Raw genomic sequence first — 21,928 nt, 5'->3', positions numbered from 1 at the left:
AGTCTGAAATGTGCCCTTTTGGTGTATTTTCTTTCTTTCTTTTTCTAATGTAAGTTTCTGCCTGTGCTCACAACCCCAGTATAGAGCAGGAACTCATTAAACAGGCAAACACATCAATCAGGCCTGCCCGCAATTTTACCCATGAGGTTGCAGGGATTTAGAGATTTCCCTCAAACTCATAAAATTGTTCGCAGCCTTGGACAAAGGGTGAGCCATTAAAACACAATGAAATCTCTTGTCATTGGGCCTAATTTTGATGTGATACAGGAAGATCTGTGATCCAATGGTTCATTCCCCCCCCCCCAAAAAAAAAATAGAACTAGCAGACTGCATGAGGCCCCAACTAAGATTGGAGCCATACAGGGAAGGGAGAAAGAATTTAATTCTTCCACTCTCACAAAGATTTCCCTGTTGAAACCACTTCTTTGCATTTATTGGGGGGGGAAGACAGGCACATGCTGTTACTACAGGGGGGAAACAGGCAATTTTCCTTCCAGAGCTAATTATTGTGTGGGGTGTGGTGCAGTTTTGACAGGCAAAACCATGCAGGAAGGACTCAATCCCCTCTCTTTTCCCCACAGAGCCCAGATCCAAAAGGAGATGAGGGTGCTCAAACACCTGCTGGTGTTCACCAGTAATGGACAAGGAACCAGTTTGCTTGTCAACTCATTCATGATAGTTCATGAGTTTGCTTCATTGTATGCAGGGGGTTTGGTAGAAAAAGCCTAGCAGGAACTTGTTTGCATATTAGACCACACCCCCTGATGCCAAGCCAGCCAGAATTGTATTCCTGTGCATTCCTGCTTAAAAAAAGCCCTGATCATATGCCTTCCTAACAGTGCAGTGTGCTTTCTATGTGAGCATGTTTTCATGCAGACTGAGATAAATCCATGCAGCTGCTGCTGGACTGCTGCTCTGGTTGGCAGGCAATTGTTTAAATAGCTTAAGTTGGTCACAAATCATATCAATCAGTCATAAATAGATGGTGTAAGATTTTTTAAAACAACTCCTCCTGTTTAATGTTCATTTGAGCAGTCCTTAGTGACATGAGTGGCTGCTAATCTGTTTGGATCAGCAGTATTTTTGCACATGCCCAGTTTTGAGCGAACCTGATGCCAAGCAGTTCGGCAGGCTTCTGAGGTGTCCAGTGTGAAATTGCTGAGCAGTCAGGTTAGAGCAGATAAAAGGAAGTGCTTCTTTACCCAAAGGGTGATTAACGCATGGAATTTACTGCCACAGGAGGTGGTGGCAGCTACAAGCATAGATGGCTTCAAGAGGGGATTAGATAAACATATGGAGCAGAGGTCTATCAGTGGCTATTAGCCACAGGGTATATAGATGGAACTCTCTGTCTGGATCAGTGATGCTCTGTATTCTTGGTGCTGGGGAGGCAACAGTGGGAGGACTTCTAGTGTCCTGGCCCCACTAGTGGACCTCCTGATGGCACCTGGTTTTTTGGCCACTGTGTGACAGTGTTGGACTGAATGGGCCATTGGCCTGATCCAACATGGCTTCTGTTATGATCTTATTTTCTTAAGCAGATAAGGTGATCAGCTTATATCTGAGCATCACAGTTGGACAAAGTAAGTTTGATTGTGAAATATGTTCACAGTGAAGTTTATGGCATTCCTAAATGGGATCTCATGCAGCTGCTGTTTCCATTCTTTAAACATTGCAGGGAAAATCTGAACCCAGAGTCAAGACTAGGTTATTCCTTTTTGCAGGCAGGGGTAGCTAGTTTAGGATAACAATCCTACCCAAGCCAATTCAGGACAGGTGATGTTTATTTGGATCATGGTCTCAGATAGGGTTGCCAATCTCCAGTTGGGGGCAGAGGGTCCCCTGGTTTGGAGGCTCTCCACCCACTATTGGGTTATCAGAAAGTTGGGGTGGGGGGTTGAATGTCCACTGGGCACTCCATTATACCCTATTGAGACTGGTCCCCATAGGGTATAATGGAGAATTGATCTGGGGGTACCTGGGGCTCAGGAGACTGGGGGGGGGGGTTGTGGTAGAGGTACTCAATTTTCAGCATAGCATCTGGTGCCTCTCCTCAACCCCCACCCCCAAGCCTCAAAAAGATTGCATCAAAGGGTCAAATGCTATGAGTCCCAAAAGAAGGTGCCCCCACCTTCCATTATTTCCAGTGAATGGAAGGCAATTAAAAGGAGTGTTGTCCCTTTAACTGTGATGGCCAGAACTTCATTTGGAGTTAAATCATGCCTGTCACAATCTTGCTCCTAGCTCTACCCCCAAAATCCCCAGATATTTCCTGAGTCAGACCTGGCAACCCTGGCCTCTGAGCTGGATTTATCTTCAAGCTCAGTCAGTTACAGCGTAGGACCTAAGATGATAAGTGGCCTCTAATTTTTTTTAAAAACCTCAAAAGTTACTAAATTAGCTCCCCAGTTTGGTAATGCTGTGGCGCCTTTTGTTTAGGGCCTAACTCTGCAGGTTCTGAAGACAATGGGTTGGATCCAGACACTTTTTTCACTGATGAAAAAGGCAGAAATGGGGTGTGTGTGTAAAGAGCTATCAAGTTGCAACCAATTTATGACCACCCCAACAAGGGGCTTTTAAGGCAAGTGAGAAGCAGAGGTGGTTGGCTATGGCCCTCCTCTGCAGAGCCTTCCTTAGTGACAGGGCTGGTGTCAGTTTCCAGCAGGGCCCACTGTTGTTGACCCCACTCCCCTTATTGTTCATGCTCCCAGCTGCACTGCCTAGAGCCACTGGGAAAAGGGCTGCAGGCTGTAGTGAGCATGGGCAGAGGGAGCGCTCACAAGCGGGCAGGGGAAGGACACACAGGCAGATGCAAGGCATGTGGATGCGGGCGGGAGGGAAGAAGGGCACATCAGGGGGCCTGGTGGTGGGTAAAAGAGAGCGAGAGGGCCCTGGAAGCTGTCTTTCTGGGGGCTCTCAAAACCCGAACTGTCCCTGTTTGGTGGTCTTCCATCCAAGTACTGACCCCATTTAGCTTTTGAAATCTGCTGAGATTGGACTAGACTAGACTGTTCCACATCCCAAGGGATTCCTTTAGGCCCCCCCAAAAGGCTATGCTGGCTCTCACGAGATCTGCATGGACAGAAGCCATGTGGGATGGTAGGTGTAGAAAAGCAGAGGATTTGGTGGAACAGAATGTAAAAACCAGCTGGATGGAATCCTGCTTTTCCCCCATGAGAAAATCTGTACCTCCAGCTGAGACAAAATTCTCTTTTTTTAATTTTTGAAAGGTTTGAAATTGACCAGCGTTTTTGATTTTACAGTTCAAGTTCTGGATGAGGCTTGGTCGGGCAGCTTTATCGTCATCATCAAATTAGCTTATTTGCTTCCGCCATCGGCCATAACAAAATTACCAAACAATATAACCGCCTTTGAAAGGCAATAAACGGCTATGCAGCCGTAAACATAAAACATAATCTAAAATCCTCACCGAGCAAGACTTCATCAAAGGCTCATTAAACAGGCTTGCATTGATCCAAAGGACAATCAAACGCAGGGGTGTCAACAGTGTTTAATTGCATCCATCGCCTTTTTAGCCAGGGCTTAAGCAAAAGTTGCATCTTGCTGGGGGATCCTTTAGCAATCTTTTTTTTAAAAAATCTATCCTTTGGAGCCAGTTTGGTGTAGTGGTTGTGTGCTGAATCTTAGAGAACCGGGTCTGATTCCCCGCTCCTCCACTTGCAGCTGGAATGGCCTTGGGTCAGCCATAGCTCTCCTAGGAGTTGTCCTTGAAAGGGCAGCTGCTATAAGAGCTCTCTCAGCCCCACCTGCCTCAGAAAGTGTCTGTTGTGCAGGAAGAAGATAAAGGAGATTGTAAGCTGCTCTGAGACTCTGATTTCCTGGATTAGACCTGGCAACCCTAGCCTCAGAGCTGGATTTATCTTCAAGCTCAGTCAGTTATTGTGTAGAACCTAAGATTATGAAAAGCACCAGTCGTTTTCGACTCTGGGGTGATATTGCTTTCACAACGTTTTTACGGCGGACTTTTTTTTACAGGGTGGTTTGCCATTGCCTTCCCCAGTTATCTACACCAGGGGTGACCAACGGTAGCTCTCCAGATGTTTTTTGCCTACAACTGCCATCAGCCCCAGCCAGCATGGCCAATGGCTGGGGCTGATGGGAGTTGTAGGCAAAAAAAACCTGGAGAGCTACCGTTGGCCACCCCTGATCTACACTTTCCCCCCAACAAGCTGGGTACTCATTTTACCGATCTCAGAAGGATGGAAGTCTTAGTCAACCTTGAGCCGGCTACCTGAAAACCCAGCTTTCGCTGGGGATCGAACTCAGTTCATGCAGAGCTTAGGACTGCAGTACTGTAGTTTTAACACTCAGCGCCCTGGGGTTCTTTTCTAAGATTATGAGTGGCCTCTAAGTTTAAAAAAAGCCCCTAAAAGTTACTAAATTAGCTCCCCAATTTGGTAATGCTGTGTAGCCTTTTGTTTAGGCCTAACTCTGCAGGTTCTTATTCTGCGGTCTTCTTCTTTATCATTTAAAAACCAGTTTTGAATGAGAAATTTCAAATTTTTGAATCCTCGCCTCAAAATTCAGGGCCTTCCGTAGCACTGGCAGACCTTCTTTGTTTAGAGTGTCACCCAATGTCAAGTGATCTAAGCAGGCTGCCAGACGTCAAATACTAAACATGACTGAATGTCAGAGACCAAACAGTGAGCTGGATCCCACCAGCTTTGACGCCAATGAGAAAAGAAGCAGGGGTCCCCTTGGAGCCTCCCTGAAAAGGCTACGATGAGGATTGTGAGATCTGCATGGACAACAGCCATATGGAACAGGGGCGGAAGTTAGTAGGAGAACTGGGCAAGAGTAAATGGGGGGAAAAAACCAGGTTGGATCCAACCCAGTGTCAAAATATTAAATGTCAGCTATCAAACAGTGTCAAGTCTCAGACGTTCAATATTGAAAACAAATGTCAGACATCAGCTGCCCGGTATTGAAATCAAATATCAGTAGGATGTTAGAGATTATCTGGTGAATATCCAAAGAGGAACGGAGGAGAGAATTCTTGTAGATGGAATTGAGGTCCAGCTCAATTCTTGGCTTAATGCCCCTTTTTATCCAGGGGCCTGGTACACGCTGGGCCTCTTTGAGCCTGAGACTCAATTCCGCCCTGCGTGATCTTTCCCCGGCGTTCCAATGGCCTTTACAGAAACCGGCCACCAGTTTTCCTGTCGCCATTCAGCAGCACTGTGTCCCCGGAGCACATAATTGCCTGGCACCCCCCCCACACTCTTCCCTCCCCTTTCATTCATCCAAAGATCCCACTTGCTTTTCTGCAAGATCCTGACCTAGCCAGGACTTCCTGTTTGTGCTCCAGGTCTCGTTAACAAAAGATGTATTCTCCGCATGTGAATGTTTCAACTTTGCCCTCTCCCTCTCCTTTTCTCCAATGCCCAACAGCGTCCAGGAATGTAATTGCCTGAGCAAATCCTTTCGGCTAGACTGCAGAGCATTTCTGATGGAGGCTGGAACGCAGCTTCAGTTTAACCCTATGCCCGCCCTGCCTGATGAAATCTGGCTAGTTTTTGTGCTTTGGGTGACATCCGGTTCGTCAATAAGGAACTCACTGGAATTCTCTAACTTGTTGTGCAGTTAACAAGGTCTGAGAATTTAGTTTCGGGGCCTGCAGCAGATTTTGGTGGGTCCATAGTAAGGGACCCTCTGGTTCTCTCCCTCCAGGGCTTTTTTTGTAGCAGGAGCTCCTTTGCATATTAGGCCACACACCCCTGATGTAGCCAATCCTCCAAGAGCTTACAGGGCTTAGTACAGGGCCTACCTTAAACTCCAGGAGGATTGGCTACATCAGGGGTGTCTGGCCTAATATACAAAGGAGTTCATTCTGCAAAAAAAAGCCCTGTCTCCCTCCCACCCCCAAATGGCAGTTTCTCACATATGTTTCTGTTGGCAACTGGCATTCCTTGGAGCTGTCAACTATCACAGAGCCATAAAAGTGGCAAAAAATGGGAACATCATTGGGTTACCAATTTCATATTGGGAAATTCCTAGAGTTATGGTAGGGAGTGAAGGCTGCAAAGGATTTGGAGAGGCGAAGGAACTCAGCAGGGTTTAATGCCATAGGAGCCACTCTCCAAAGTAGCCATTCGCTTCAAGGAAATTGATCTCTATTGTCTGGAGATCAGTTGTAATTCTGAGAGATTACCAGGTGCCACCTGGAGAGTGGCAACCCTAGAATTGAGATAGTGGTTGGCACACTTTTCATATGAAGAAACGCTAAAGAGTGTTTGTGAGGGGACACCTTGACCCATTCTAGCCCAATCTTGTCAGATCTTGAAAGTTCTAAGCAGGGTTGGTCCTGGGTTAGTACTTGGATTAGAGACAACCAAAGAAGTCCAGGGCTGTTATTCAGAGAGACAGGCTGTGGCAAACCATCTCTGAGTGTTTCTTGCCTTGAAAACCCCATGAAGAGTTGCCATAAGTCAGATGTGACCTGACAGCACTTTCCATTATCCTGCTGGGGACACAGTAGAGTTTGTGAGTGTATGAAGCTTTTTTGTAATGAATCAGACCATTTGTCTCTCTCAATCAGTATTGTCTGCACTCCCCAGGATCTCAGATGGAGGACTTTATCTCAATGACTACCTGTTCCCTTTCACACCTGATCTTTTTTTGCTAGAGATTCCAGGGACTGAACTGGAATTGTCTGCATGTGGATGCTCTAGTACTGAGCCATGACCTCTCAGAGATTGCAAGCATTCTTCGTGGGGTGTAGAAATTGGACATAAAGGATTAGAACATAAGAACATAAGAGAAGCCATGTTGGATCAGGCCAACGGCCCATCAAGTCCAACACTCTGTGTCACACAGTGGCAAAAAATGTTATATACACACATACACTGTGGCTAATAGCCACTGGTGGACCTGTGCTCCATACACTGTGGCTAATAGCCACTGATGGACCTGTGCTCCATATTTTTATCTAAACCCCTCTTGAAGGTGGCTATACTTGTGGCCGCCACCACCTCCTGTGGCAGTGAATTCCACATGTTAATCACCCTTTGGGTGAAGAAGTACTTCCTTTTATCCGTCTTAACCTGTCTGCTCAGCAATTTCATCGAATGCCCACGAGTTCTTGTATTGTGAGAAAGGGAGAAAAGTACTTCTTTCTCTACTTTCTCCATTCCATGCATTATCTTGTAAACCTCTATCATGTCACCCCGCAGTCGACGTTTCTCCAAGCTAAAGAGTCCCAAGCGTTTCAACCTTTCTTCATAGGGAAAGTGCTCCAGCCCTTTAATCATTCTAGTTGCCCTTCTCTGCACCTTCTCTAAAGCTATAATATCCTTTTTGAGGTGCGGCGACCAGAACTGCACACAGTACTCCAAATGAGACCGCACCATCGATTTATACAGGGGCATTATGATACTGGCTGATTCCCTCCCCCCTTCCTCTCTCACATTACTACAGTTCCATTGATGGGCAATTGATTCTGGTTGAACACATGAATATATGAAGCTGTCTTATTCAGTAGAAGCCAGCTCCATGGGACATTTAGGGGAGGACTTCATGGCAGAGAACTTTAATTGCATGCAGGAGCTCCTAGGTCAAATGCCCAGTATCTCCAGATAAAATGGCTGGGGAATAGGAGATGTGAAAGACCTCTACCTGAGACTCTGAAGAGCTGCATCAAGTCAGAGTAGACAACACTGACCTTGTTAGGCCAAAGTTCTCACTCAGTTGAAAGCAGTTTCATGGGTGCACACAGGATAAAGTGGTGAAGGGGAGAATCTCATACTCCACTCTGAGCTCTTTGGAGCAAAGATGCAAGAGAACTAATGCTGTTGTTGATGCCTCAATAGGAACCAGTGTTTTAATCCATGGGAGGGGCTGTTGCTCAGTGGTAGAGCATCTGCTTGGCATGCAGAACGTCCCAAGTTCAGTCCCCAGTATCTCCAGTTAAAAGATCTGGCAGTAGGTTGTGAAGATAGATGGAAAGAAGACAATAAAAAGATCTAAATAGAAGTGAAATATTGAATGCAAATTTAAGTTCTATATAAATGTATGGTTCTGAATATAAATGATTATAGTTTATATTTTATGTTGGTTTGTAAATTGAAATAAAATTATTTTTTTAAAAAGGATCTGTCAGTAGGTGATGTGAAAGATCCCAGCCTGAGACCCTGGAGAGCCACTGCCAGTCTGAGGAGACAATACTCAGTCTGAAGGACCAAGGTTCTGATTCAGTGTATGGCAGTTAGAGTTACACATGTTTTAATTGGTGGAGCCCAGGGCCTTTTTAAAGCAGGAACACACAGGAATGCAGTTCTGGTTAACTTAGCATCAGGGGTGTGTGGCCAAATATGCAAATGAGTTACTGTTGGGCTTTTTCCACAAAAAAGCCCTGTGTGGAACAATGGTGATATCAGGGGTGTGGCCTAATATGGAAATCAGTTCATGCTGGACTTTTTCTATGAAAAAAGCCCTGGTGAGGCCAAAAAGCAAAAGGCACACTGGGTTATTGTTACTGCTGTTATCACTCTGATGTGTTCTTGTAACAGGGGATTAAAAATATACTACAGATGGCTTGCCTTCTGACAGGGAGCAACAGGTTTTTGAAGTTATAAATGATCTGACACTTCCTTTGATATCTCAGAATGGCACCCATAATGTCAATACGTGGATTTATTTCCGCTCAAGTGGTTAATTAATCCATTAATTGGTTAAATGGCAGCTGGTGAGTGATGTACAAATGTTGAGTGGGTGGCCAATGTTGTTTTTCACAGGTAGGTTCACTTTGCTGAAGCAGCATGGTCTTATTACCCAAGATCAGTGAAGCTACTAAGGCCTTTGTGTACATGAGACTATTTGGGAGCCTGCATAAGCTTGGAGAGCTGCCAAGAGCAAAACGCTATTACTTGGACAAGAGGTTCATAAGCTCACAGCTTTGTCGGATTTGTTACAGGCCTGCTGCCACCTCTGAGCTTAGGTGGCCCACCTCAAAGGGTGGTTGTAGAATTAAATGAAGGAAAGGCAGGCAATCGAAGTTGTCTGTATGCTCCTTTTCAAAATGGATGTTGGCAGAGTGGTAAGAAGGGAAATGGAGATGAATTGGAGATGAATTCAGACTGTACGCAGGAAGGATGAGGCCACTGGGTATGTACATCCAAGGAAAGCAGAGGTGAAGTGGATAGTGCTGGGATGAAAATCTGGCTCCAAATCCTACCCACTCACTCGCAGCCCGGAGCAAGTCCCTGTGTCTCAGTTTACCGCAAATCAGAGGATATGGTCCAGATTAGGGTTGCTAACTGCCTGGAGGGGGGAAATGTCCCTTCCCTTTAATAGAGGCTTAATGAGACTTCCCTTATTTGCCATGAAAATCTTTGGCTGCCCATTTCCACACATTAAGCTCTACTAATCAGACAGGACCTTTTTGTCCTGGACAGTTGGCATTCCTACTCAGAATACAGCCTCATGCACAGCCCTGAGCTGCCCCGAGGAAGGTTGAGAGACCAATGTGGTAATTTGAAAAACAAACCAATACAAAATAGAGATTTGGCGTGCAGCATCAAATAACACTGACAGAGCTATATTAAGAAAGGCTGCTCAGAATAAGCCAAGAGCTACGAGTGTGAACTTAAAGGGAATGAGGTTCCAATTTATAGGAACAGGCAAGCCATAGAATGCTCTTCCGTGAAGGCAGGGCCAGAGTCAAGGTGGGACTAGTCAGTGTTTGCCTCACCAATGAAAATACGGCAGGCCCACCTAGTGAAGAAGAACAGCTAATGTCCATACTTGAAGATCTTCAAGGTAATATTGAACAGGGCTCCTACTGCCTCAGGGTTTGGGATTAGGCTCAGTGACACAGTCAGTAGCACACAGTGTGGCATAGCGATGACAGTATTTGTTGGACTGAGGAGTCCCGGTTTCAGATCCCTATTTGCCCATGAAACTCGCTGGATGACCTTGGGCCAGGCTCTCTCTGTCAGCCTCTCTACCTCACAGGGTTGTTGTTTTGAGGAAAAAAGGGAAGGGGAGAACCATGCATACCACCTTTTGAGGGAGATATAAAATCTGCCTCTGTTCACAAGGATTGGACGGCAGCTAATGTAACCCCCAATAGTTTAAAAAGGTTCCAGAGCAGATCCAAGAATTACAGGCCAGTCACTCTAATGTTGATATTGGGTTAGTTGGTGGAATCCATTATTAGAGACAGAATTAGTAGGCACATTATGAACAGAAGCCACTGAGGAAGAATCACCATAGATTCTGTAAGGGAAGATCTTGTCTCACTAACTTTTTAGAAAGTGAGTATAAATGGGCAGTTTTCACAGTGGAAGGTGGTAAGTTGTGGGGTACCGCAGGGTTCAGTGCTAGGTCTGATACTTTTTAACATCTTCATTAATTATTTGGAGTTGGGAGGAAGCAGTGAAGTGGCTAAGTTTGCAGATGACACTAAGTTGTTCAGGGCAGTGAGAACCAGGGAGGACTGTGAGAAGCTCCAGAGAGATCTGTCAAGGCTGCGTGACTGGGCACCAGTGTGGCAAATGAGGTTCAATATGGGCAGGTGCAAAGTAATGCACATTGGAACAAAAAAATCCTAACTATAAATATATGTTGATGGGGTCCAAACTGGTGGTAACTGACCAGGAGAGAGACCTTGAAGTCATGATAGATAACTTACTGAAGATGTTGACTCGGTGTGTGACTGCAATAAAAAAGGTAAATGCTGTGCTAGAGATTATTAGGAAGGGTATTAAAAACAAATCAGCCAGTATCATGGTGCCCCTGTATAAATCTATGGTGTGGCCTCATTTGAAATACTGTGTATAGTTCTAGTCACCACACCTCAAAAAAGATACTATAGCATTGGAAAAGGTGCAGAAAAGGATGACTAAAATTATTAAGGGGATGGAACACCTTTCCTATGAAGAAAGGTTAAAGAGATTAGGGTTCTTTTGCTTAGAGAAATAATGATTGAGGGGTGACATGATAATGGATTTCAAAATTTGCATGGGATAAAGAAGGTAGAGAAAGAAGTACTTTTCTCCCTTTCTCACAATACAAGAACTCACGGGCACTAAATGAAATTATGAGGAGTAGGCTTAGAACAGATAAAAGGAAGTACTTATTCACCCAAAGAGTCATTAACACGGAATTCACTGCTGCAAGAAGTGGCAGCAGCTACAAGTATAGGCAACTTCAAGAGGGGACTGGATAAACATATGAAGCAGAGGTCCATCAGTAGCTATTAGTCACAAGGTACAAATGGAACACTATGTCTGGGGCAGTGATGCTCTGAATTCTTGGTGCTTGGGGGCAACGGTGGTAGTGCCTCTGGAGTTCTGGCCCTGCTGGTGGACCTCCTGGTGTCATCTGGGTTTTGGCCACTGTGTGATGCAAAGCATTGGACTGGGTGGGCCATTGATCTGATCCAACATGGCTTCTCTTCTGTTTTTCTGTTCTTAAGGTCATGTGAAACATGCACTAAACAGATTTTCTAGGATTTCAATTGACAGTAGTCAAGGTGTTTATCCATAAGGTTTCCTCTATTCCAGGGGTGGCCAACGGTAGCTCTCCAGATGTTTTTTGCCTACAACTCCCATCAGCCCCAGCCAGCATGGCTGATGGCTGGGGCTGATGGTAGTTGTAGGCAAAAAAATATCTGGAGAGCTACTGTTGGCCACCCCTGCTCTATTCTGTCCTTTTTTTCCCTATCACCACCTCATCTTGGCCTCTATATCACTCACTTTAACCAAAAGTCTTTGGCAGCCAATAAAATGGTGGCATGCAGAACAGCCAGGCAGGAAACAATTCAGATTGGTGCATTCCAGTCTGCTGTCACAATGACCATCTCTAAATAGTGGCAATGTGTCTTTCCAGCTTGGGATGGATTGCAGAGGATATAAATCTATTTATTTAGATGTATACTTTACCCTCTTGCTATGACTCCAGATGAGTAACTGTAAATTTATTTTATAATAAACATAGATCCCTGTTATTTTTCCAAAGCTAATCACACTGTTTTAAAAAAAACCCTGGAAGAAGACTCTTAGAATACACTGCATGAAATAAGGGGCAGATTTCTTCATTTCTAGGGCTACCTTACCAATGCTGCCTTGGATTAAGTAAGGACATATGAAGGGTGCTGGATTTTTAGAAAATGAAATAATCGATGCAATTTTAGAATTGTCTGCTGTGCACTGCCTTTTTTAAAGTCGGTTCATCTGAACTACTTGGATGTATTTGCTGGCACACCCAGCTGTAATGGAATCTGAGTTGTAGCCTGATCCTCAACATATCTATTCAGAAACAAGTCCCTGCTGAATTCAAGGGGACTTAACTTCTTGGAAACTATGCTTCAGAATCTGTGCATGCATGAAGTGTCAGAAGGAAAGTGCAACACTGTAGAGCGACAAGTTCTGGAAAGTCACGAATTCTGGATGACCCACTTTATATAGTATAATCTCTTTCCAAAGCTGTAACATTTTAGGACTGTAGGAGGTGGAAAGAACCGCAGAATTAAATTCTGTACTCTGTGTGTGTGTGTGTTTTAAATCCCTGCATACAACAAATGAAAACAAAACAACTTCCCATGTCAGGTGTTTCCTTTGCCTTCTCCTTGATATGTTAGTTTTTCATCTGCAGGTAGTTTTGTGATGTGGGGAAGCAATCAGTTGAACATCCCCTTTTGTGTGCATTTGGAAGTGACATAGTCCTAGATGTGCCATGTACTGGCCTGAATCAGGGCTTTTTTTGTAGCAGGAACTCCTTTGCATATTAGGCTTCACCTACCTGATGTAACCAATCCTCCAAGAGCTTACAAGGCTCTTAGTACAGAGCCTATTGTAAGCTGCAGGTGGATTGGCTATATCAAGGGGGTGTGGCCTAATATGCAAATGAGTTCCTTCTTTTTAAAAAGCACTGTGTTCAAGCCCCAAAACCACAGTGATAGGTCTTTGAGGGCATGCTTTCATTTCACACCCCAAAGGGACACCTGCCACAGGTGTGCTTTCCTGTTCTGCACCTTGTTCTCCTTCTCTAATAACATCATGGCTGGTGGCCTGCCGATAAGGCTGCCCACTGGCTAGAGGGGGGGAAATGTCCTTTCCTTTAATAGAGGTTAAATGACTGCAAAAGGGCAGTGGAGCTAGATAACATCACCTGATAATTGCTGCACATCAAACTGATGGATATTAAAAGGACAGCGAGAGACCTGCTTTACTCCAGCCTGGAAACAGTTTGACCAGAGAGAGTTCAGCCACCTAGGTAAAAAAATCCTGGCCATCGTAGAGGTATGAGATGTCCTACGATGTTGTAGGTGGCTTTCTATAACCCTTTCAACCAGCACTATGACTTCCAAGTTCCTGCTGTTTATCTGGCACACCAAATCCTGGCATGATAACTGCCAACAGTAGAAGTTCACATAACTGGATACTCCGATTTTAATAAATCAGATTGCACATTGAGCCAGTATCCCTCTCAACAAAGAAGAAATTACAATCCAGAGAGAGTAGGAGCAAGAACTCCCCTATAAAGATGCAACCTTGGTCCCAGGTAGAGCATTCAGCTGAGCTGTGTTTGTGTGAGTGTGTGTGAATGCATGTGTGTGTGTGCCTAGAAGTCATGGTTGACTTCTGGCAACTCCTACTGGGGTTTGGACGTTCAAAGAGGTGGCTCTGTTGCCTGCCTCTGTGTCCCAGCCCTGGTATTCCTTGGAGGTATCCCATCTAAGTACTTGCCAGGATCAGTGCTGCTTAGCTTCTGAGCTTTGATGAGATTGGGCTTGCCTGGGCTTTCCAGGTCAGGTTTGAAGGCTTCTTTTTCAGAATGTCTGGAAGCCTTCTAAATATGCAGTTTCCTCACCTGCATTCCACGTGTTCTGAAGTAGTGGTGTCCGTTTAGGTACCTTGGTTGGCTGGATGTATAAGCCAGACCAATGAATTTCACATTGTCTTTTCAGGAATCCTCCAGGAAAGTATCAGCCCCAATGGACAAACCTCTTTGATAACCACTGGCCATCCTTCATGATCTTAACTAAGGCAGTACTGTAGAGTGGCTAGAGAACTGGAATAGAATCTGAAAGACCTGAGTTCCAACGCTTTCTGGGCAACCTTGAGCCAATCATTCTCTTCCAGGTCTAGGCTACTTTACAGGATTGTTGTAAGGATACAAGGGGTGGTGGTGGTACCGAGAGCAATATATTCTTCTCTGAGCCAACTGCATCCACTAGACAGATCCCTACAATGCACAACGTTGGGTGGGTGCAGAGCATGTTCTCACATGCTTTCTTGGCTCATATGAGGAAACCAGTTTTATCAGAGCATTGCCCTCATAGAAGTATCAGTCAATTAGAAAGCATGCACTAGACCACAGGGCTGAGTGTGCATCCTTAAGAGGCCACAGGAAGCCAAAAGACAGCTTGGTAATATTAGAATGCAAGTCTTCCCTTGCTGGATCACACCAGGTGTTTAGCATGACGAGCACAATAGCAGCATTGGCCTTGAGGATGCATAAGTGGGGTGGCTCATCTGTTGCCGTTCTGCAATATCAGGTACTCTGAGGTATAGTGCCTCTGAACCAATCAGGTTCTGTTTATCTATCAATGTCTGTTTTTATCGGCTCTGGACAAATTAAGTCACTTCTGGGGGGCCTTCCCCAGCTTTATCTGGCCTCCTAACTTCTGAGACTGTGACTGGGGGGCCAAGATGGAAAGTTATCTGTGCTAATCAATGGGCTTACTTACCTATTTATCTATCATAGCTAAGGAATGCCTTCTGTTACTTTTTAAAAGCCATCTAGTAACCCCTTCTTGTAGTGATGAATGGACTAGATGGAGGGAAGATTCTCTTTCTTTGGGTTGGATTCAGCCAGCTTCGCACTAACTTGGTGCCTGGGGGGGCACAGTGAGAGGGCTTCTAGTAGTCCTGGCCCCACTGGTGGACCTCCTGATGGCACGGGGGGGGGGTTTGGCCACTGTGTGACACAGAGTGTTGGACTGGATTGGCCATTGGCCTGATCCAACATGGCTTCTCTTATGTTCTTATGTTAACTCTTGCTTAGTTTCCCCTCTTTATAATAGAACCCATCCCATGTGCAGTTTGTCTGTGCAAGTCCCATGATCCCCAGCATATCCAATTTGAGGTACCTAGAAAGGATCCCCTTTCTCTTTTGTAGCAGTGGAAAAGCTGGCTGGATCCAACCCTTTGTCTTGAACCTATGACAAATCACTTTCATTTGGGTGACTCAAAGGCTGAGAGAAGGGGTCCTCAACCTTTTTTGAGCCAGTGGGCAACTTTGGAATTCTGACACAATATAATGGGCACATATTGGCTACCACAGGAGGTGTAGCCAGCCCTGTTGGCTACCACAAGAGGTGTAGCCAGACACAAAATGGCTTCCTTAGCTTAACTTCAGTCACACAGATTGAATATACTTGTGCAGTGATGGCAGCTGCTGCCAGTCAGAAGGCCTGTTGGCCAAAAGTCCTATCTGGCCCTGCCCACTTTCCCAAACACTTAGTGTCCATCAAGGTGCCCATGAGGGCACCAGGTTGGAGACCCCACCACTGAGCCTCTGATTATTGCCATGTTCCTGAGACCAGATGTCTTATTTCTCCCTCTCTCTTTCTTTGTCACCTCCAGTTTCTAAAGACCGGAGCCCCGACCCTGCTGTTCACCGAAGCATGACCATTGGGCATGGCCACCCGCCGTTGCACTCGGAAGCCTTTACTGGCGCCTGGAGTCTCTAGGATGGTTTGGAAGCATCTGGTCGTCTTCTTCCTGTGGCTGCCATCACTCGTCTGGGGTGGCGCCTCCCCCACCTCTTGCCCAGCTGCCTGTTCCTGCAGCAACCAAGCCAGCCGGGTCATCTGTACGCGCCGGGAGTTGGTGGAGGTGCCCGAGAGCATTTCTATCAATACGCGGTACCTCAACCTGCAGGAGAACAACATCCAGGTTATAAAGACGGACACTTTCAAGCACCTTCGTCATCTCGAGATCTTGCAGCTCAGCAAGAACCTTATCCGTAAGATCGAGGTTGGAGCCTTCAATGGTCTACCCAACCTCAACACGCTGGAGCTCTTTGACAACCGGCTGACCACCGTTCCCACTCAGGCCTTTGAGTATCTCTCCAAGTTGAGGGAGCTGTGGCTCAGGAACAACCCCATCGAAAGCATCCCTTCATATGCCTTCAACCGAGTCCCTTCCTTGCGCCGCCTGGACCTTGGGGAACTCAAAAAGCTGGAGTACATCTCTGAGGCAGCTTTCGAAGGCTTGGTCAACTTGCGCTACCTGAACCTGGGCATGTGCAACCTGAAGGACATCCCGAACTTGACGGCCTTAGTGAGGCTGGAGGAACTGGAACTCTCTGGGAATCGCCTGGACATGATCAGGCCGGGTTCCTTCCAAGGGCTGACCAGCCTGCGCAAGCTGTGGTTGATGCATGCTCAGGTGGCCACCATCGAACGCAATGCCTTCGATGACCTCAAGTCCTTGGAGGAGCTCAACCTCTCTCACAATAACTTGATGTCCTTGCCCCACGATCTCTTCACCCCCTTGCATCGCCTGGAGCGTGTCCATCTCAACCACAACCCTTGGCACTGCAATTGTGATGTCTTGTGGCTCAGCTGGTGGCTCAAAGAGACAGTGCCCAACAACACCACTTGCTGTGCCCGCTGCCATGCCCCGCCAAACCTCAAAGGGCGATATATTGGAGAGCTGGATCAAAGCCATTTCACCTGCTATGCCCCTGTGATAGTAGAGCCTCCCACTGACCTTAATGTAACAGAGGGGATGGCGGCTGAGCTGAAATGCCGAACGGGGACTTCCATGACTTCAGTTAACTGGCTGACGCCCAATGGAACGCTGATGACCCATGGTTCCTACCGAGTGCGCATATCTGTCCTTCACGATGGCACGCTCAACTTCACCAACGTGACCGTCCAGGACACTGGGCAGTACACCTGCATGGTGACCAATTCAGCTGGGAACACCACTGCTTCGGCCACACTCAATGTCTCAGCTGTAGACCCTGCCACCACGGGTTACACCTACTTCACCACAGTGACTGTGGAGACTATGGACCCGAGCCAAGATGAAGCTACCCCTGCTAAGAAAGATCCTGGCCCAACACCATCCCAAGGCTGGGGCATGACTTATTCCACCACCTCGCTGACGCCACGCAGCACCCGCAGCACCGAGAAGCCATTCACCATCCCCATCACTGATGTGACGGAGAGTGGCATGAAGGACCTGGATGACGTCATGAAGACCACCAAGATCATCATCGGCTGCTTCGTGGCCATCACTTTCATGGCCGCAGTCATGCTCATCGTCTTCTACAAGCTCCGCAAGCAGCACCAGCTTCACAAGCACCATGGGCCCACCCGCACCATTGAGATCATCAACGTTGAAGACGAGTTGCCTGCTGCGGCTGGGGCCCCTGGTGACAGCCACCTGGCACTCCCTGCCATCGAGCACGATCACCTCAACCATTACGCTGCTTTCAAGGCTCACTACAACAACAACAGCGGTGGCGGACCCCTCACCTGTGGCTCCAAGAACCCCATGCTCAATTCCATCCATGAACCTCTCTTGTTCAAGAGCAGCTCTAAAGAGAACGTCCAAGAGACACAAATATGACGGCCAACAGACCCAGGCGACGGGGGATAGTTGCGCGGTGGGAGGGTGGCAGTGTATTCGTACATGTAGTGGGGGGAATGTTGAGGAACAGCTCCTCCCCCCCACCAAATAAAAAACACACAGGTCTTTCCACCGCTGTGGCAGATCTTGGATGCTAAGCCCCCCCTCCCCCAGTGGACACTGGTTCTCACCAACTTAGCCTTTTATGTTCTCTTTTTTTTCAGTTGCAGAACAAGGTACTATTCTCACCCTCAGCCTGACCTTCTTTCTTTTTCTCTCAACCTTTTTTTTCTACCGTTCTCCCTTTACATTGGAGACTTTTTTTATACAGATGGGGCTGTTTCTGTATCCAACTACCTGCTGTATTACTTTTAAAAGAAAGAAAGAGAGAGAGAGAGAGAAGAAAAACAACAAAACAGAACAAACAAGGAAGGAAGGATCACTCGGATTTGGTTTTCTTTTGGCGTCACGGGAATAAACTGTAGGAAGAAAAAAGAAACCCAAGCGAAAAGGGAGAGAGGGGGGAAAAGTCTTATTTTGAGCCGCTTTCCGTCAAAATTCTATTTTCATCCAAATGGGATATACAAAATAAATAAATTAAATAAAGAGACGGAAGGTCTTGGTGGTGCCAGGGTTCCCCCACCCCTTCGGAGCACGTGGGGATGCCAGGCGCACAGGGTTCGGGGGGATTTTTTATGACTAGTATTATTACTATGGGATGGCAGGCATGGCCGGTGTGCCCCCCAGAGACACAGGGGCGTGGAGGTATTTTTTAATTTGTAATAATCTGGGGGTGGGACTGCGGGGTTTGGCGGGGACTGCACTTCCGGCCTCTAAAAAAGGTCTGTTGATTTCCCTTGGCATTTTGGGGTCTGGTCTGAGTTTCCTATTTTAATAAAATCCATAAAGATGTTTCCAACCCTCCCTAGGGTGGTTCTTTTGGGGGCAAGCGTGAGCAGCCTTGACATCAAGGCAGTCACTGGGGGTGGATTCTCGAGTTGGATAACGGTATACTGCGTCATCGATAATCAGGCACAGCGCATATAGCGTAGCATGCACAAGGATCAAAATGACACACAATGCCAGAATTCTGTCATTGAATCTCACAAGGTGTGTATGTGTGGGGCGGGGTTTGTTTGTTTGTTTGTTTGTTTGTTTATTTATTTATTTATTTATTTATTTATTTATTTTATTGAGTAGATTTATATGCCACCCTTTCCCATAGGAAGGGCCCAGGGTGGATGACTGACATGAATAAATAACAGTTAAAACCCAGCAATAAAATAATAATAAAACAATATCAAAACAGAAACAATGAGGTAAAGTACAGCATAGGTTGTGCAGGCACATTTTACAGATTAAAACATATATATCGGCCCGAGACATAATAGTCAGGAAGGTAAAATGATAGTCGCTGTGGGGGAGGGCAAATAGATAGTATCAACAATAGGGTAAGGACGCCTGTTTGTGTCAACCAAAAGCCTGGCAAAATAGCTCCGTCTTACAGGCCCTACAGCATGGTAGTAAGTCAGGTAGGGCTGGAATCTCTGTAGGGCCTGAATCTCTGAATAATAGCTGTGGGTTAAGGATTGGAGAGTTAACTGCCCCTTCTAAAATTTCGTTTACCTGACTGAAAACGGCCCCAGACTACTTTGCTTACCAGTCCAGTGTTGTGGGTCTTTTGGCATCTAGTGTCCATCTTCTGACCCTCAGGCTTCTTGAGATGGCTGAGGGTGGTAATAATAATGGCATTATGTGTAGAATAGCAAGAAGATCCTAAGATTGTCTGGCAGTCCGAAGTTCTAGCTCATTTAGTTGGCACCACTAGTTGGTAAGCTAAACTTGTTTTTAAGGCAAGAGGCATTTCACAGGTGGTTTAGCACTGCCTGCCTCTGCATCAGAACCCTGGTATTCCTTGGAGGTCACCTTTCCGTATACTATTCAAAGCCGACCCTGCTTAACTTTTGAAATCTGATGAGATCAAACTAGCAAAATCCAGCCATTTAAAAACTGCCATGCAAGCCCAGTCCTGATCAGGCTCATGCTGCAGAGGCACCAGGTGATCTTTGTCCCCCCCCCCCCTTTGCAACTTCAACAGCTCCCTTAAAAACAAACTTAAATTATTACATTAGCAAACCAAAAGCACACCAATTCAAAGTCAAAACCAGCAGAATCACTGGCAATGTCAACAAACTAAATCAGTGCTTAGCTAAAACCATTAATGGAAAGCTGCAAAAACCATTATTGGGGCCTGTTGAAGGCAAGGGGAAATAAAATATTTTAACTACACACTTCAAGGTCAGCAGTTATAAATGCCTGGTGGCTGTGGGGCAGGGAGAATGGTGCACAAATTAGATCCCAGCACAGAGAAGGCCCTGCTCCAGCTACTCAAAGACAAGCGACTCTAACAATTGGGCAGGATTGTGTGGGAGCAGATGCCCTCGCCTGCAACCATTTGGGGTCTTAAAGGTAAGAGAACCAGCACTCTGAAGATGTGTATTTATCCTTAACCCATACAAATATGCAATGCACCCAACTACAGGAATCAGACCTGGAATCTCAGAGCTGTTGAACTGGGGAATGTGGAACATGACCTGTGTTGCCCCATCTGCTTTCTGTCATGGAATTTCAAGAACTGCTCTTTCTTTGCATCTTGTGTTTCTGACCCTTCTGGTTCTAAGAAACCAAAGCCTTGAGAACCTGTATGATATGTCTGAGAAGTACAGAGCTTCCTGGCTGGTTTCTCATTCTTCAGCAAGAGATAGCCGTATGCAAATACAGGGGTTGAACAAGCGTTCCGAGCGTGGAGAAGCAAGCAAATGGGTTGTACCAGGTTCACAGCGATATCAGTCCTGCTTTTGCCTGCAAATTGGAAGCATCCACATTAAAACGGCTCTGCAGACACGGCAAGCAAGAGTGCCAGATTGGTTCCACCCATAAAGGTGGGTGTGCTTTGTAGCTCGGCTGCTTGGAACAAAAGAATAACCAAATTGTCTCATCTCCAAGCACTGATTGTTCAGCATTGAATACACTGTTTCACCCTTGGCACAAAAAAGCCTCTGGCAATAGTGGTTCCAGGTTTAAATCCTGACTCCAGTTAAGCTAGGGTTGCCAACCCCCAGGTGGGAAGTAGAGAGCTCCTGGAATTGCAACTGATCTCCAGATGACAGAGATCAGTTCCCATGGAGGAAATGGCTGCTTGGGGGGGTGGCCTCTACGGCATGATGCCCCACTGAGGTCCCTCCCTTCCCCAAACCCCTCCCTCCTCAGGCTCCACCCTCAAAAATCTCTAGGTATTTCCCAAATGGGACTTGGCAACCCTAGAGGCATCTGAGCGCAGGATCCTGGAGGGTAGACGCCATTGTAGCATGACACAGTGGTTAGAGCACTGGACCAGGACCTGGGAGACCCAGTTTTGGATCCCTGCTCTGCCATGGAAGTGTACTAGGTGGTCAGTCACTCTTTCTCAGCCTAACTTGTCTGACACGTAGTTGTGAGGATAAAATGGAGGACAGAACAATGTCAGAAGCCAATTTGGCTCCCCTCTGGGGACACAACGTGGGCATACATATCTAAAGAAGTACATTTGATTCAGATTCTTTCCCAGCAGCACAAGGGTAAACAGAATAAGCAGTGGGGCATTTAAGACCTTTGCAGAGTAGCTGCAAAGTGAAGCATGCATACCTCATATTATGGACATATGGGGCAGAGTTCTGTATTTTGTGTGCGTGCATGTGTGGATGCACAAAGAAACATGGATGTGGGCTTCCTTTTGTGGGTGCATGAATATGTCAGCCCATGTGTATGCATGTGATTTGCATGCACCTTAAACTATTTGGTACGCAGTTATCTGAGTGCACATCTCTGTTCTCCCATGCACTTAAGTATGTGCACCAAGGTGTGATCATCAGCCCATGTGTTGTCCATGAAATACATTTCTACAGACATGTCTTACGTGCATGTGTAAAAATGCATTGGTCTATCTGTGCACGTGCAAGTTTGTCAGTTTTCAGTGGGATACACACAAATACATTGTGTGCAAAAGAGCTGAAGCATCGCTAATGGTAACTTGAGATTTTAAGAGAGATTTCATCCCTTGTAAGAAAGGCAGGGAAAGAACCTCTGAGAAGTCCTGGCTTTTCCCCAGGAAAAATTTTCTTCAGTCTGTAATGAAGGTAAGAAGGCCAAACTTCTGGGAGGGGTGTGTCTGTGGAGTATGTTTGCACACAATAACCATTTCTGATGTCAGATTAAGCTTGTTTATTTTGGTTAGGTCAGGGTGCTTTCACACATGCAAATAATGCAGTTTCAAACCACTT

General features: G+C 46.2%; 1 protein-coding gene across 1 annotated transcript in view; it reads left to right on the top strand.

The window, feature by feature from the left end:
• LRRC4B (leucine rich repeat containing 4B) overlaps window positions 1-18,528 on the top strand; it is a 72,414-nt gene extending 53,886 nt beyond the window's left edge. Inside the window, exon 2 of the mRNA XM_060255462.1 lies at window positions 15,612-18,528. Within this exon, the coding sequence (XP_060111445.1) occupies window positions 15,666-17,609 (1,944 nt within the window). The 5' untranslated portion in view covers window positions 15,612-15,665 and the 3' untranslated portion in view covers window positions 17,610-18,528. The remainder of the gene's footprint in view (window positions 1-15,611) is intronic.
• Window positions 18,529-21,928: the final 3,400 nt, after the last annotated feature.

This window comes from Heteronotia binoei, chromosome 15 (genome assembly GCF_032191835.1).
Source record: "Heteronotia binoei isolate CCM8104 ecotype False Entrance Well chromosome 15, APGP_CSIRO_Hbin_v1, whole genome shotgun sequence".
In the NCBI taxonomy this organism is placed as follows: Eukaryota; Metazoa; Chordata; class Lepidosauria; order Squamata; family Gekkonidae; genus Heteronotia; species Heteronotia binoei.
This window is presented reverse-complemented; position numbering and strand designations above follow the sequence as displayed.